General features: G+C 38.3%; 2 protein-coding genes and 1 long non-coding RNA gene across 4 annotated transcripts; 1 reads left to right on the top strand and 2 right to left on the bottom strand.

The window, feature by feature from the left end:
* Nucleotides 1-1780: 1780 nt before the first annotated feature.
* On the bottom strand, nucleotides 1781-4457 carry LOC116199269. The gene is made up of 3 exons (XR_004155512.1): nucleotides 3941-4457; nucleotides 2397-2825; nucleotides 1781-2047 (listed from the first exon to the last, which is right to left on the bottom strand). It is a non-coding gene; the product is annotated as an uncharacterized LOC116199269 (long non-coding RNA).
* Nucleotides 4458-6717: 2260 nt separating this feature from the next.
* Nucleotides 6718-9296, top strand: LOC116202097 (licodione synthase-like). Its single transcript, XM_031533622.1, has 2 exons — nucleotides 6718-7728; nucleotides 8311-9296. Exons 1-2 carry the CDS (start codon nucleotides 6796-6798, stop codon nucleotides 8959-8961), a joined length of 1584 nt encoding a protein of 527 aa, XP_031389482.1. The 5' UTR covers nucleotides 6718-6795; the 3' UTR covers nucleotides 8962-9296.
* Nucleotides 9297-13633: 4337 nt separating this feature from the next.
* On the bottom strand, nucleotides 13634-15749 carry LOC116198836 (protein SODIUM POTASSIUM ROOT DEFECTIVE 1-like). 2 transcript variants are annotated; one of them, XM_031529092.1, is made up of 3 exons: nucleotides 15609-15749; nucleotides 14724-15360; nucleotides 13634-14595 (listed from the first exon to the last, which is right to left on the bottom strand). In XM_031529092.1, exons 2-3 carry the CDS (start codon nucleotides 15358-15360, stop codon nucleotides 14432-14434), a joined length of 801 nt encoding a protein of 266 aa, XP_031384952.1. In that variant the 5' UTR covers nucleotides 15609-15749; the 3' UTR covers nucleotides 13634-14431. The 2 variants fall into 2 exon arrangements, with proteins under 2 accessions (XP_031384952.1, XP_031384951.1); XM_031529091.1 differs by lacking the exon at nucleotides 15609-15749 and having other exon boundaries at nucleotides 14724-15456.
* Between the last annotated feature and the right edge of the window lie 2288 nt (nucleotides 15750-18037).

Genomic DNA, 18037 nt, shown 5'->3' with positions numbered 1-18037 from the left:
AAGAACGTTTCCGTCTATGGTAACTGGGAATTGATGTGTTCCGAAGTGGGGCTCCATGTGCGATAGGCAGCTTTAGCTATCGATCTAGAGAAAGTGCGAAAGCTGCTATGTCACCGCGACACAACTTAACTTTATTACCATAAATCACCATTGGGACTAAAAAGTGAGAAACTTAGAAATGAGAAAAATGACGTCCCTTAACATGTGACGTGACGTACTCCATTCGATCAGTTAACATTATTGTTAGAGTAATCCTACCGTTTATGGATGAATGAATTGAATCCGGATCTGAAAGATAATTCCAGCGAATTTATCTGCAACAAAATAGTACCTGTAATGTTTGGTTCAAAAATATCAGCGTAAGTACACTGAAAAAAAAAAAAAAAAGTAGCTTGTCGCGGCCAAATGATATGATGACATCAATTCAATTGTCAAGTCGAGGTTGAGGATACGATTCTGGTGGATTGAGAGGAGTTAAAGTTAATGCCCCGTGCCCACTAGGTTATTTGTCCGACTATGCAAAGTCGGATTACTACTCTTACGCCTAAGCAGGAAGAGTTAGCCTCATTATCGTTAGCAATTCATCCATCACGAGAAATATCCGAGTTTTCGGAAAAGAAGGGGTTTTGCCCAGATGCAGAACTTTGCGACTATACCGAACACCTTTTTCAATTTACTTAAAAGAAATGAAAAGAAAAGAAAAGAAAATAAACCAACTACATTAAATGCTAACTAGGTTGGCCGAGAGCTATACGATAACTTACATTAAATACACTATCGTATGCTTGCATAACACCCGAGTTTTATTAAAACACTCATTTTATTATAATGGACATCCACTGATTTGTCGAGCCAAAGGAAAAAAATAGAAAAAAGAATTTAAAAACAAAAATTGTGTCTGCGGAGTTCTATGTACCTCTATTTTTTTTTTAAATTATAAAATCTATGAGATTTATAATAATAAGAAATAATTAAAATTTAAACACAAAATATAATGTAACAGTATATTAATAATTTGAAAAAGATCTTCAATGTGGAACATGGGAGGCAGGGGAAGAATAAAGAAAGAGGGAGAAGGGATTTCGTCTAATACGATAAGGACTTACGGTAATACATTTATACTTTCAGTTCAAGTATTTAACACGCTATTATTCATATATATACTCTCAGTTCAAGTATTTAGTATTTTATTATTCATATTTACACTCTCAATTCAAGTATTTAATACTTTATTATTCATAATTAATATAAATATTTATTACTTTTACTTTTCACGCTATGAGAAAACTGATATTTTTCGGGGGTCAAGACCCCCATAAAAACTTTAAAAAAAAAAAAAACTGCCGGGAAAGCCTTTTACCGATGGTCGCCCGACCCCAGACATCGACAGGAAAGAATGCGTCCGTAAAGGTATAGCTGGGGGTCAGTCAGCCAGCGGCCCCGAGGAAAGCTTATATTTGCTGGCGGTTCCGACCACGGATGAAGCACGTGCAAAGCTGGCGGTTATCCGACCCCGTCAATACAAGTTTTTGCTGCGGTCGAGATGCCCAAGAAAAACAGCTTCTGATGGGGGTGGCGATCCCCACCAGTTATTGATTTATTACTGAGGCCCGGCTTAGCCTCAGTAAATTCGTGATACATGACCCATTAGCATCCGTTTTACTAGCAGCCATGGCCCCCACCAAAAGTGAAATTATTTTTTTAATACACCAAAATGGCCTGAAATTATTCCAAATTACGCCTGTTGTTGCATCTAATTAAACAAAAATTACTTAAAACCTTAACCATATCCATACATTACGACCAAAAAGTCTTACAATGTGATGTGAATCTCATTACACCTAAAACAATAATAATACTGCAAACTACAGTTCACCAACTTAAAAACAAAATAGAGGTCTACGTTATCCCTAAAGTGGATTCGTAATTCACCAAAAAAAAGTAGATTCATAGGATAAGTCTTCGTCCTTACATCAAATTCCCATCATAATAATGCATAAGTTCACGATTATCACCGTAGAACAATCACTATCGACTATCAACGAAGCTGCAGTAAAAACAAGTGTAAATTCAATTAATAGATAACAATATGTGAACATAAATGCAATTCAGACTAAAAGAAAAGAAATTACGTTTTCCAAATAAGCAAAAGCAAACAGATTCCCAACAGAACTCAGCAAAACCCATACTTTAAGCATTAAGGAAAACTACTAAGATTTAAGAACTCAGCGAACTAAAGAACAGTTTTTACTATGAAGATTTCAGCAAAAATCAACACTGAGCTATTTACCAATGCAGTGAAACCAATCCTCAAACTAACAGAAAACCAACACTCAGCTTATTTAGATGATTAACATCGACATCTAACAAACCGAACAGATTAAGGAAAACTTTACCGATTCATTTTCCAACTGAAGCATTTCTTTCCGGTTCATCTCCTCAACAAAAACGAGTAGCATATCCATCTTCCTTCGATCCTCCTCCATCTTTTCCTCCATTTTCTCCCTCACAACTTCCATCCTCTCCTCAATCATCCTTCTTTCCTCCATCCTCTCCTCTATCTTCTTCCTATCATCTTCTATTTTCTTCTCCAAGTTATCTATCTTTGATCTTAGCTCAATGTTTTGAGTGCTAGCCGCATGAAGCTGGGATGCAAGCTCAATGCGGCCAGGGGTAGTCCCAAAGACAGTACTTGGAGTTAGACCTAACACATAACCCCGAGTACGACCATGCCTCTCAGGTCCAACAACCTGGCGATACAGCTCATCATCACTAATAGCCACACCAGATTCCGACGCTTGAGCTGATAGAGCCCCGAACTTATCCTGCCAAAGAATCTGATTTCGTTATATTATAACCAAGCTTATATACCATAAGACTATAAATAAAAAAATAAAAATAAAATTCGCTTCTTCATTTGGTTCTCCGTCATTGTTTAGTTCGTGACCGACGCCACTGCTCATATTTGGCATCCCTTACCCCTCCTCTAACATTGTAATCATATCATCTCCGTCAAACTCTTCATCCAACTCCTCATCCGACTTCTCATCATCTTGCACTACGACACTTTCCTTTTCACTATGGAAGTACCAAATAGTGTAGCTTGGCACTATCCCCTTCTTACATAAGTCATACTTAACTTCTTCTCTGACTTTCAAGAAGACATTGTTGCAGTTAAGACATGGGCATTTGATTCGGTTGTCATTTCGAGTTGAATTACGGAAGGCATAGTCCGAAAATTGATCTACTCCTTTCATATATTCTGCCCTAAGCCTACGAGCCTTCATCCAACTTTTATCAAGATCATCCATAAGGTAACTCTCGTAGCTTACCACTCAACAATATTAAACTAGACCTATAGAAGAAAATAAGGGCATAAAAATATATAAAAAGGGGGAAAACAAATCTGAACATTATGAGAAAAAAAAAATTAAAAGTGGATCTAATCAGCAAAAACATATATCAACAATGACAATAACATATCACAGATCAGTTAAAAACTTATTAAAATTAGAAAGTCCAAAAACTGACATTTGTTTAGCATAAGGACAACATAAAATGATTTTTGACCGATTATATGAAAATCAACATTCAAAAGCATGGAATAAGACCAACTATATTTCTACTTGTGTACAAAAGTAATGATTTTCGACCTAACTGAGCAAACTTATTTGCTTTTCCATTAATATTAAGCAAATTACAGATCAATTACTAATCATTTACAGCATAAATTGATTAACCTTCAATAGAAAAAGGAAAAGAATTTACGTTCCAATAACTTAAGCAAACAAACGAACATAAATTGATTAACCTTTTAGCAAATTGCAGCGACATGGTAATCTCAAACAAAATTTACATGCTCAAAGGAAGCACAACATATCAGTACCATGAGCACTTGTTGCATTCGGCCAAAAATCAAAATCAGGGGGAATTGGCTTACTTCTCCATTTGATGACAATTGATCGATCCTCAATGCAGCACCGTAGAGAGGCAGGATGGATGTCGGGGAGAGCAGTGGTAGCGTCGGGGAGAGCAGTGGTAGTGTCAGGGAGAAGTGATAGTAGCAGCTTCAGTCTCAATTTAGTGGCGGCGTAGGGAAGAGGTGGTGGTAGTGACGAGGACAGGGAACAGGTCGATGAGGGTGGCAGCTCGGGAGAACGTCAGTGTTGGCCTCGACGTGGTGGCAGCGCCGGTCTCACGGTGATGGCAGAGTGGGGGGAAAACGTCGCCAGGAGAACGTAAGCGCTGTCCTCGAGGTGCTGGCAGTGCCGGTCTAGAGGTGGTTGTAGAGTCGGGGAGAACGTCGGCGAGTCGATCTCAAGGTTGTGGCTACTCCAGTGAGAACATTGACAGCGCGGAGAGATAGTGGCAGCTCCGATGAGAACGTCGGGGAGGATGACGGCTGGGAGATTTAATCGCCGAAGCGCCACCCCATTTAGTCGACGTCACAAAATCTTCATTTTCTTATAGTGTCAGTTCAAGTGAATAGTATTTTGTACGATCATTACGAACAGTAAAAGTATTAAAATACTTAAATTGAAGTGCTAAACGCGTCATCATAATCTCCTATCATGTTATAAATTTTCTAAAATCATTAATTTCAACAAACTTTTTGTGACCGGCATTATTTAGAAATAATGTTTTGTTACCGTCATTATTTAGAAAAAAATGTATGATAATCTGAAAAATAAAAAGTGAGACCAAACCAAGAAATTTTCACTTCATATGACATAGGATAGGTAGTATTGATGGGACGATTCACTTCTCCAGCCACTTCATTGGGCCCCATTATTTTGGTCCGGTGCCTTTTTCAAATATATATTCTACGCATCTGTCTACTCCTCGCAAATTTCATGACGAATTGGACATTGCAGTGCATAATTTGAGAAGAAGGGATAACTTATTTTGTACCAATTAACATGCAATGTTACAGTAGATGAGCTAAAAGTTCATACGAAGTTCTCGCTTCTCCGCAACTGAACCGGGCCTAGGTCGTTATCAACTAGAAAACGCAACCATACTGAGTAATCTAAGTAAAGGAAATATGAATAATATATTCTTTAGATGGGACTGGAAAATGAAATTACAATTTCTTATGAGTGGTTGATTTTTATGCGCCCAGAAGTTGCATCACATGGCAATATGAAAAATAAGATGAATTGGTCAACCTTTATTGGTTTGTGACATTAGCACGTGGTATGCTTATTACATATAAGACTTCTTCACATATGAGGGCCAATAATGATATCGGGACTCCGTGATTTTCTTTTCTTCAGTGAAGTATGGGGCGAATCCCCGGTAACAAAAAAAGAAAACTGTAAGATATAAAAGAGTCGGGGTACTGGGATTTCAGAGAAGTCGCCTAGAACTTAGAACAAGCTTGAACTGAACTAAAAAGAACAATAGGTAAAGGGATGAAGTGTATATTCACTTTCGCTCCAGTCCAGCGGGTAGGCATGGCGAGGAAAATGGTCCAGGTTCTGCTTCGTGGCCACGAAAGACAATTTAATTAGGACAAAGGCATCAAATTACGAGACTCATAATAATCGAATCCAAAATTTATGTATTCAAGTTAAGACTAATATGAAGTGTTAAACTATATATCACATTAATTATGTCGATATAGTAAAAAACGAATATATAATCTTTAATCCATGTTAATATTTTGAAATGGAAACTCAGTTGATGAAATTATATATTTGCCTAGCCATGGCAGCCTTATAGGGTAAACCCCACATTACTGTGATATAGTTACGTTGGACCAAAGGTCGGTTAGCTAACTCGTGCATAACGCGTTGCCTTACCTCTCTAGGAGTTGAATCGAAATAACCCAGAATTCTAAATAAAGATGTAACAGATATTGATGTCCCGGGAACAAATTTATTCGAACAATACGGCGGAATGGGTGAATTTCAGGCACCAGCACCATACGGGAACGGGGACCCAGCACCCCATTGCTGCTTCGTGGTTCAACCGAGGCCTATCGTTATAGTTAGGTAGAACGAGTGGACTCTGTTGTACTTCCATATGAATATTCCACGAATACATGTTTTAAATGGGGTCCTCCAACTCTTTCCTGACAAGTGATACTCTCTTCTACGTATTTGTAAATACGTAGTATTTTGAAAATTCAGCATTCTACTGACCTCTAAAATCAAAAAATAAGCAACGTATTTGAATAAAAAATAATATTTTTTTTTTCAAAGGATAATAGTACTTTATCGAGGTGACAAATTGTCACCATATAAAAATCCGACATGACATATACCAAAGCATTTTCTCCATTTCCTTAAAGAGGACCTTGATCAGGATCCCTCATCCGTCGATAGTCCACGATGTTATATTTTCAGGGAAAGTCTATTATGATAAGGAGTTTGAGCTTAAACATTTGGTATTTCAAATCAATATTTCAGTTCAACAGTTTAGTACTTATGCTATTTGCAATGGACCGTACAAACTACTAATAATTGAATAAATACTAAATATTTGCGTTAAAAAATGAAAATTTTCAAACACTTGTACTAATCACGAATTATAAAAATGCTACACATTTGAGCTGAAAGAAAGTACCAAATGTGTGAAAGAAAGTACCAAATGTGTTATAGTGACTTTTTTTTTATCATGTTTGGTGGTCCTTCTATGATAACGCTTTTTTTTTTAATCCTATCAAAAAAAAATTATATATTCATATGTCTGTGTGCCTATAAAACCGATCTAGATGTAAGCTAATTCAACTCGTTACCAACACTATTTTTCCCCATCTTTATTTCCCGAAAGATTTGCTTCGGTGCGAAAATGATGATAATGGCGGCATCGCATGAGCTTATTTTGATATACACGCTCCTCCTTGCCGGGGCTGTCTCCGCAGTGACCACGCTGTTGTGGAGAGTCCTGAAGTGGCGTACCATCCCGCTCCCACCTAGCCCCCGCGCCCTGCCGGTTGTGGGCCACTTCCACCTCCTAGGCCCGCTCATCCATCGCTCCTTCTCCAGCCTGAGTTCCAAGTACGGCCCATTGATCTACCTCCGGCTTGGCTCCATCCCTTGCGTTGTGGCCTCGACCCCTGAACTGGCCAGGGAGCTGCTGAAGACAAACGAGCTTAAGTTTTCAGCCCGGAAACACACCGCGGCCATTGACCTCCTCACATACAACTCCTCCTTCGCCTTTGCACCCTATGAGGCCTACTGGAAGTTCATCAAAAGGTTGAGCCAGACTGAGCTCCTCGGTCCACGGACCCTGGGCCAGTTCCTCCCGATACGTTCGCAGGAACTGCGCTACTTCCTCGGTCTCGTTTACGACAAATGCCAAACAGGTGAGAGCATCAATCTCACTCAAGAACTCTTGAAGCTAACCAACAACATCATTTCCCAGATGATGTTGAGCATCAGGTGTTCGGGGACCGACAGTCAGGCAGATGCGTGTAGGAGCGTCATCCGAGAGGTGACCGAGATATTCGGGGCGTTCAACGTGTCCGACTTCATCTGGTTCTGCAAGAACATGGACTTCCAGGGGTTCCGGAAGAAGTTCGAGGACATCCATAGGAGGTATGACAGCATCCTTGAGAACATCATCGAAACCCGAGAGCAATCTCGGAAGAAGAAGAGAAAGGAAGGGGGGCTCGGCCAGGAAGAAAAGATCAAGGATTTTCTTGACATGATGCTCGATGTTTTCGAAGACCCTAATTCGGAGATGAAGCTGACGAGAAACAATATTAAGGCGTTGGTCTTGGTAAGAAGAGCAAACTTCTTCGCGTTTTCATTTTTGATTTTCATGGAAAAATGAATAGCTGTATTAATCAACAGCATAAGCAACATCGTCGACCGCCATATACCGGGATAATCAATGGACAGAGTCATCACATTTCCGTTTGCCTTTCTTCTTTCGCGTAGAAATCTCGTCGTCATGGAGGACTCTTGTGCATGTGACATTCAGCCTTAATTAATCATTAGGGAAAACAAAAACAAGGTCAACCCTTGCAAGTGTAGCATCTCGTAGGATAGATCTGTTTGGAAGTTTACAACATGTCAATTCCAATAATTAACTGTGGTCCGTACTGTCTCCAATAATTATTTGGTGTCTGGAAATTCATGTGACCAGTTAAATTAAGGACAAGTGAAGTCACGAGATTCGCGGCCAAACTTCAAAGTGAGGGCAGATTTGGTTAATACACATATTTCATGAAAAGACGAAGAAATGTTAGCATAGACGCCGATTTTTTTGGGACATAGAATTGCCGATGTACACAATGGATGTATTAATTACTACGTATCTACCTAACAAATTGTGATTTTGGGAAATTTTATTACCAAGGATTTCTTCACGGCAGCAACGGACACCACGGCTATTGCATTGGAGTGGTCCCTAGCGGAGCTCATGAACCATCCGGCGGTTCTGGAGAAAGCAAAACAGGAGATCAAGAAGGCTGTCGGAACCACCAGGTTGCTCCAGGAGTCTGACATCCCTAACCTGCCATACATTCAGGCAATCATTAAGGAGACCTTCCGTCTCCACCCTCCCATCCCGATGGTCTCGAGGAAGTCCATCGAAGAGGCCGTTATTGAGGGATACAGGATTCCCGCGCACTCGTTGTTGTTCATCAACATCTGGGCCATTGGGAGAGACCCGAAGGTCTGGGACCGGCCCATGGAATACGAACCGGAGAGGTTCCTGGGGAAGAGCGAGAGTGAAGCCATGGACATCAAGGGCCACAACTACGAGCTGCTCCCATTCGGATCTGGCCGAAGGGGTTGCCCTGGAATTTCACTGGCCATGCTGGAGCTCCCGGTTACACTTGGAGCTATGATCCAATGCTTTGATTGGAAGGCCTGCAGCCCCAAAGGAGAAATCCTGCAGAAGGCCGACATGTCCGAACGGCCCGGCTTGACAGCCCCCAGGGCCTATGATCTTATCTGCCTGCCAACACCCCGCCTGGATGTGCCCCGTATCCTGTATGCTAAATAAGCCCCGGGGCGCCGTGATCATCGCCTGCACTCCGCATCCAAGTGACAACATACCAAATAAACAGAATGGTCGTGCCAATTGACAGTGGCATATGCGCCAAATTAGGTGGAAGTCGAGCAAAGCTGATAGAAATTTGTATGGAAGATGATGCAGACACAGAGCTGTACTTGCGCGATGTGCATGTTTACGGACGATTGTGCTTGGGTGGTCTTGTGTTATAGCGTTTTGGCTGTGTTGGGTTTACTCATGTTATTGCTTTCCTACAAGTAACATTAATATCGCCCTTCCACTTCAATTGAACGGGTCAAATCGATCACTGCATCTCATTCATAACATCAATTGGCTATTTATTATTAGATGTCCTACTCATTTTATTGAAGGGTTAATTGCACCGGTAGTCCAAAGAGTTTCATGAATGTTTTAGGTTGGTTCAAAATGTTTTTTTGGTAACTTGTTGATACAAAAAGTTTCAAAACCGTTTCAATGTAATGCATTCCGTCAATTGCTCCCGACGCCGTTAACATTTTACTGACTTGACGCGTTCTATGTGTCACTTTTGTTACGTGGAACTAATCATATGCGTCACGTCATTTAAGAGGACATAAAATCTGAAAAAATCCAATAAAAATACATAAAATAATAAAAAATACAAAAAATATAGAAAAAATAAAATAAAAATTATTTTAAAAATTAAAATTAAAATTATTTTAATTTTAAAATTAAAATTTAAAGTTTAAAATTATTTTTAAAAGTTTTAAAAATTATTTTTCTAAATTTTTACTTTTTCTGTACTTTTTATTGGATTTTTTCAGATTTTATGTCCTCTTGAATGACGTGGCGCACCATGATTGGTTCCACGTAACAAAAGTGACAAATAAGATGCACTACATCAGTAAAATGTTAACGGCGTCATGGGTAATTGACGAAATGCACTACATTGGAACAGTTTTGAAATTTTTTGTACTAACAAGTTCTCAAAAAAATATTTTGGCTCAATCTAAAATATTCATGAAATTTTTTGGAGCACCTGTGCAATTGACGCCCATGTCCGCACAAATGAATGGTAATTCTGGGTCTTCTAGTTAGGCCCTTTAGGATATTGTCAGGAATGTCAGCCCAATATTGAGCAACCTAACATCCTTCCGTTCTGTTTATTGAAAACCGGCCTTCTCTCTTCAATTACCCAGGCATTTTCCTTCATATATAGGTCTTTTTTTTCCTAACATGCATGTATTTATGTAGTCTTCGACAAGCACATGTCCTAAACAAACAGTTACCGATTGATGATTGATTGAAGTGGTATCCCTGGAAGCGGGATCGAAAGTCGCTCGACAAAAGACATAACCTAGCTACGATGAGACTACAGTATATATACGTTCTGGCTAGGTGATATCCAAGACGAAACTATGTGAACAATCTTTCCTATTACAGAATATTCCTCTTTAGGTACTTGCTAATTTTGTTGTACTACCAAAAATTTGGTACTTTAAGGTTTCAGAACTTTTTCTTGGTCAAATTGGTTTTGGAAAACCCCCTGATGCGAAAAATTCCTTTGACATACACAGGATTTTGAGTACATGAAAATACAGATCAGCCCTCCTATCCTAGTTAAGAATGATCCGGAATCGGATGGACAAATTCTATTGCCTTCCGTCGCTTGTAATTACTTATGTAATTAAAATCAAAATAATTAATCATCAAAGGAAGGCGTAGATTGACCTTCCGACGTTATTTCTCAATGGGCTCTCATAAGCTTCTCCATAAGAGTCTTATCACATAGCTTTTGGGGTTGGGTTAAAAAAAGTCGCAATCATCATGGAGGAATTGATTAATTAAGTAAATCCGAGGCCAACAGTTATTAGGCAGAAATACATGTGATGGTAATAAGTCTTGTTTGGAAAAGGAGACGAACCAAACAAAAATCTTCCGACTTAACATCCTTTTGCGAATAATATCTCCTTGTTAGATATATGGTCCCTTCATGTTATATCTTGTGTTGTCCATCTTTTTCCAACTTCTTCACCTTTTCTCCCCTTTCCATTTGGCTCTATTTGAATGCCGCCTCCCTATTTTATTTCAGATTTCTTTTTTCCGATTACAAAGGACGTCTTATAACAAGTTTAGTAAATAAACAGGAATAATATTCCGTACTTTATTAAGTAAATTTGTAATTGCGCCTGTGTTGCGGAGCCTCACCATTGAGTAAAATATTAATGTGTGTGCATATACCAATATAGGCTCCATGCAAAATTAGGTATTCGATCGATGTAATAATTTTAGTAGAGAGGGATATAGAAGACGGTTATTGTTTGGCAACATTAGGAATTCTCTTTTTTTGCCAAACAACAATAGATCGAATATGAATGTGTCCATAATTCATTCCATCATATTGAAAATCACTTGATACTCTAGGATCAATACATTGCTTTTATTTGAACTACGGGATAGAAAACCGTTTATTAACATCAGGAATTTTCTTTTTGCCAAATAACAATTGGACTGAAATTGAAAAAAATATACTCAATACATACTTCATTTCATTGAACTGAACATTACCCAAATGTCTAGGATCTATATGTTATTAGGAAAAATCAATATGCCTACTTTGGACTCGGATCCATCCGTAACCCAAAAACTTAAGCCAATGAGTTGCTAGACCATTATTTCTTATAAATCTATGGATTTCCTCTCAACTTTTCCATGTGTGATTACTTTCAACACTCGCTCTCACCATTCTCCATATAGGAGAGAAACCGTCCCAACAATTCTCCCCCTTCTCGGCTATGTGGAGGACTTCGAGCCGGGCTTTCACTTCCGGACTTGGATATCAATTGTTAGGCCCTTCACTAACCATGAGTTCCACACTCGGGCCTGGTGTGGTGTGGGTTTCCATACATAGCATGTGCACTTCCACAGGATCGTTACCTTGAGCTCTGATACCACTTGTTAGGAAAAATCCACAGGCCTGCTTCGGATTCGGATCCATCCGCAACCCAAAAGTTTAAGCCAATGAGTTGTTAGACCATTATCTCTTATAAACTTATGGATTTTCTCTCTACTTTTCCATGTGAGATTACCTCCAACACCCGCTCTCATCATTCTCCATATAGGAGAGAAACCGTCCCAACATATGTTGCCGTCAGCATAGCGGGATGGACGATGACGGTTACAGTTCGGCAACAATAGGAGTTCTTATTTTGCCATACAACAATAATACATCGAATTTGCATGTGCTCATACTTCGTTTCATCGTACTCGAATTACTGAAAACGTGGGCGTTTTTAGGTTTGGCAGGCTTTGTCCCTGGTCTTCTGCTATATTAGGAATGGATGTAGCAAGTTGTAATTATTTTTCGGTTACAGCAAGCTGTAATTATTGTAAAACGCTAACTGAAGTCATTTGCTGATCTTTGACCAATGCTTCCTTCATTCAAATCCAAAAAAGAAAGCAACTACAAATTGCTGAGCTAAAATATTTTGCTGCTCCAAAAATAATTTTCATGAGAAAAAATTTTCATATGTAATTCGGTCTTCTCTCCTGACCATGTGCTTCCTTCATTTCTCTTCGATCCGGGTTCATGCTCAGTGACCATTGATATATTGTATGATTTAAATATGTATATGCTATCGTGATATCAATATATTGGATGATTTATATATTTTTTCAGGGGATTCATATCAATATATATTAAGCGAAAACATTTCCATCAGCTACGCAGATAAAATTTCAAAGATATTGATGTTTGATGTGATTATTATGGTTTTTAAAGAGGAAGGATTTTCTTCCTCAAAATTATTTAATAAATTAACTCCGGCCATAATTTCTGAAGGATATAATTAAAATGGCATTCCTCTAAGACAAGTTATAATAATATCCAATAATTCATGGTGCATGCGCCCGACCAAAATCACCATATGAGGTCGTTATTTAAGTCGCAGTCAAAGGAAAAAAAGAAAAAAGTTATATATACATATATACACCAACTCCTCCTTAAGGGGGTATCTGATATTTAAAAAAAAGCAAAAGCATGCATGAAAATAAAAAAGACTAATTAAAAAAATAAAACAATGGAATGGAAAATTCAAAAATTAACAATTGTTCAAAATTATGTGAAAGAAAGGTCAGGGTTATATTTTTGCTTTGGTCTTTCAGCTTTTCTAGCCAATTCAACTTAACTGATTCTTCCCATGTGTCTCCTTTTTGTCTCGATGGGTTGGCAAAAGCGACGAGATAGAGAGAGATGTCATCTGGAAAATTAAACAAAGTTTTCCAAAAAGCAATAAAACAGAAAGACAATTTGAAGAAGTTTGTCCCCACCCGTCCTTTCTCTCACAAAAACTCCGGAAATTGGACAATTTGGTTTGGACAACTTTGCGAACCAAAAAGCAATTGCATCTCCATCTTGATTTTCCACCATCAATCACATCCGGTTCGCACCGCTTTAAAGAAAGACGATCTTACAAAAATCTAAGATCAGATGAAATACATTCAGAAGATATAAAATCAGAATGTTAAAGTAACGGATAATGCATTAGAAGACTGGCGATGTAGAAAAAATGTGCACGAAAAATTTGATCAAATGTCCGAGACAACCCTCTATCCGTCTTTTGCTTACAAATAGTTATGACAATTGATCAAAGGTGCTGTTGATATATGGAGGTGGCTTGGGTAATTAACTAATTGATATATATTATCTATATATGCATGTATATGGATATATGTTTTCCCTCTATGTATTGCAAGGGAAGAACAAGTGGAGGGATGGTAGAATACAGATGGATGGAAGTTAGTTCCAACAGAGGGAACAAAGTGAGGAAGTCATCATGGAGCTCATAGGCACGCCCCAAGTGACACAGAGAAAGCACTCACGTCCAATATGTCTCTCTTCTAATTACCACAAAATCCATGTTCTGTGGGCCTCTGATCAGTGCACATCAAGGTATCTTGCACTAACATATGCATTCGCACGCTCTTGGGAAATTCCAATCATGACTGTGTATTCAAACCTATAATTGGCCGGACAACACGTCCGAATTGGTATGTATTGCAATCCATATTACGATCCAAGGCAAGTCAAAGATGCTACGGCAAGTCGGCACTCGACCAGAGTGTATATCGCTGTTGGTCGTTTTATTGTAGTCTTGTTGCACGTCCATCTGGACTAGACAATACATGTTTGCGGCTAGGAACTGAGGTTGAGCACCTATTCACACAGATTTGCATGAATCATTTTGACAGAGCTTGAAAGAGATCCATTCCTAGCTAGACATGACCCAGATTCATTCTTCAGATTTACAAAACATACATGTACTAGAGACTGGTCGATAATCAACATCTAGTAATAACTTATATGATGACATGATACAGGCAGACATGACCAGAGTCTTTCCTCAAATTTAGAAAGTAGTTATTGAAAACCGCAAACTACGTACACAGCTGCTTATTAATATCAGGGACTAGGCATCGTCGATCAAGCTGACCATGAGGGAGACCGCACAGTCGATGAAGAACTCGGAGACGACCAGAGCTGTGCGTACTTTACCCGGGACACGCTCGACAGAATGCCTAAAGGGGTTATATCCCCTCTTATGGTCACTTTCTTGGTCTCCATGTCTATGCCGTATGATGTCACTCCTGCAGCCATTAACAAACCCATAAGATTAAATTAAACAGAAAAAAGAATAAAAATTAGTTTCGAAATTACGAGAGAAGTATCTCAATTTTAGTTCATAAAAAAAAATTTGGATAATAAAGACACCGACCTTCCATTTTGGCTAAATGCTTTCTCAGCTTGCTCTCACAGCCCTTGCAATGCAGGGACACCCTTAGAACCACGACTTGGTCACGTGCCCGGGTCGATTGAGACGATCTTAGGGACGGTGATTCAGAGCTCGAAACTGAGAGCCTAGGCTTTACGGTCGGTTTCTGAGACAGCTTTAGGGACGGAGACTCAGCGCTTGAAACCGTGTGCCTGGGGTTCATGGTCGTTTGCCCTGCTGGAACTAGTGACAATAGATTGTTGCGGTCCGACGGCTCATCAGACATCAAATCAGAAAATGCCACATCGCTTAATAGGAACCTTGATGACCCTGAGGGACTTTTGAGGTCATAAATATCTGCCGAGCTCTTCCGACAGGCATCGCCAGCGATTTGCTTGGAACTGCTGGCTCGAGGTTTCTCGCAGTAAGGCCGGGGGACAATAGGCATTAGTTGGGATGAACACGGGACATGGGATTGGCTTCTTCTAGGGAGGTGGCCATGATGGTGGCGGTGGTGAGGACTGTGGCGGTGGACGGGCCTTCCAGTTCCACCATGGCTGCGAATCATGGATCGTGGGTTGGAGCCAGTGCATATCGCTGTGGAAGCCGGAGACGCACAGAACAAATCCATGCCCTTCATCTTTGGAGGAAGAAGTGTGAAATGTAAATGATGAACAAGAGAGGAAATATAGTTACAATAGAAGTGAGAAGAACTTCCTAGTGAGGCCAACCCGTCTGGCTTTAAAGTAGGTGGGTGAGAGTGAGAAATCAAAATAAATTAATGAAACCAACAATTTTCTTTCAGATAGAAAAAAACGAAATTATATGAATGAATCAATAAAATAAATAAAAAGCGGGAAGGCCCACGAGATGTTTAAAAAGGATTACCTTGGAGAAGATGGATGATCAATCTCGACCTTCAAAGTTGTGCTTTGCTCTAATTTGTTTTTGCTCTTTTTCCTTTTTTTTTTTAATATATAATTTTCTCCTTTTTTTCGTATTTGAATATTGTGGGTTTAACAAGTTGGGTCACTAACTTTAGCTTTGATATCATTACTACCACTAGTATGCTAATTAACTATGAGTTGCTTATATATTTGTGTTTGTACATGTGTCCCATCTCGTTATTGGCACATCATTGTTCTTTAACTAATTACAAATATCAAAACTCTATTTCGTTAAAGGCTAATTTGAAAGGTAAAATAAGAGATGGGTCCTTTTGTTTTTCCCTTCCTTTTCTTGTTCATTCATTCGTGATCAGGTTCTTTATCGAAATATTGATCGTGTCATTATTGCTGTCTTTTTAGAACAAAGCTATACACTTAACAATCGATGCTCAATCAAGATAAAAGATTTTGGATTCTCTGGTTTTTAAACTTCAGCGGCACCTAATGCAAGTCTTCGCATGATTTTTTCCCTTTTAACATAGGATATATGTGATGAACTTTTGTGGGGTGCTAATAGCAATGGACGATCCTTTTCTTGCAGAAAGTGGGAAATGATGGTATGATCAAGATGACTAATTAAGCCATCTATACCTTTCCAAGATTCACCATCCAACTACAAGCAATTAAAGCACTGTTAGAAAAAAAACTAATGTGGATTAGTTCAAGTGGTTCATTTTTTATTCCCCTTAAACACGGTCTCCAGTTCGAGTATTGCAAATGGAGAAAATCAATACCGGGAGAATTTTATGCCTTAATGGGCTGATCCGATTCGACTGGATTAGTCGTAAATTGAGTTTCCGAATAACAGAGTTCACACCAAAAAAGCATTATTAGAAAAATTGAAAAAAAAAAACATTAAACACCTTCAACGGAGTTGATAATCCTCATCAACTCCGGTCTCACACGATCAATGAGAGCATTTACTCGTAACAGAAAGTCCTTGCCACTTTGGAAATGAATTAGTTTGTTTACTAATTAAAATTTTTTTATTCCGGTTACAAGGAAGAAATGAAAATCCTAATAGTTAATATAGGACAATCAAAAGAGGGTGTAGCGCAATGGTGCACGTTCTCGCCTGGTAACTAAAAGGTTTTAGGTTCGATACCAAGTGAGATTATCGGCACCCCTTTATTAGTTATTAGAATTTCTATTTCATTGCATTAGACCTATGAACCTCCCTCGTAACAATATATATATATATATATATATATATATATATACACATATATATAGCACAGTGGTGCACGTCCTGTCATGATAATTAAAGTATTACAGTTTCGATACTCAATGAGACAATTCGTGCCATCTATTAGCTATTAGGATTTCTATTTCATTATATTCTATGCCCATAGCCTCCCTCATAATCCAAAAAAATAAAGGAGTACATATGTAATTTCATAATAAGTATCAAACTTAAAATCCCTTAATTATCAGACAAATATATAACATTGCGGTGCACTTTCTTTAATAAAATACTAGTTCATTAAGATAATTGAGGGTTGGTAGATTCTTCACCATTCACATAATTCTTTTTTTTTTTTCCTTTCCTTCGAACCATTCACATAATTCTTTTGTTATGCAGTGGACGGTTCTTGATTAAGTGTACCGTCCTAAAGTTAGAATTTTTATTTATCTAATAATTTAAGCTCAGAGCATCTATTGTAATTATAATTATGGCTTTATTTTTTTGTCCTCACATGACTAAATTAATATTGGGAATAATGAGGTTTGGAATGGTCGGAGCAGATGATGCTTCGCATACATGCATATTATTCCTCAACAATATTATGTGTATACACAATTGAATAAATTCGCAGGGAATCAAATTATGAGCCCAAATTGTTGCCATGAACGTGAACCAAGTAAGAGCTGTAGTGAGACAAAGCAACGGTCAAAAGATCAGAATTGTAGGCTTCGCAAAATCCAGTCATATAAGAATAATATAATATCTCCATAATATTAATACTTAGCCAAAATAAATCATAAAAATATAATTATAATTACAATTATATAAAAGTGGCATATGAGGACAAACACACTACGTGATATAAAACACTGGCTCACATGCAATTGCTAGAGGGAAAATTCCATGAACGAAAAGCTTTAATTTTGGTGAATTTTTGTTCTTATATCCGTATTTCACGTGCAAAAGGGTTGAAATAACTTTCTTAAATCGAGATGCATGCATGCAACATATAAAATGAGAACTTATATATAGGTTAAAATCTTGAATTCAATCTAATAAAATTTTTATACGGTGCGTTTGTCATGAAATATAAAAGGGAAAATTACACTACACATGTTGGTTTAAGAAATAATTTCACCACACATTATATTTTTAATAATTTTCAAGACATATCACGAATTTTT

This window comes from Punica granatum, chromosome 3 (genome assembly GCF_007655135.1).
Source record: "Punica granatum isolate Tunisia-2019 chromosome 3, ASM765513v2, whole genome shotgun sequence".
In the NCBI taxonomy this organism is placed as follows: Eukaryota; Viridiplantae; Streptophyta; class Magnoliopsida; order Myrtales; family Lythraceae; genus Punica; species Punica granatum.
The sequence above is the reverse complement of the archived record's forward strand: the minus strand, read 5'-3'. Positions and strand labels throughout refer to the sequence as shown.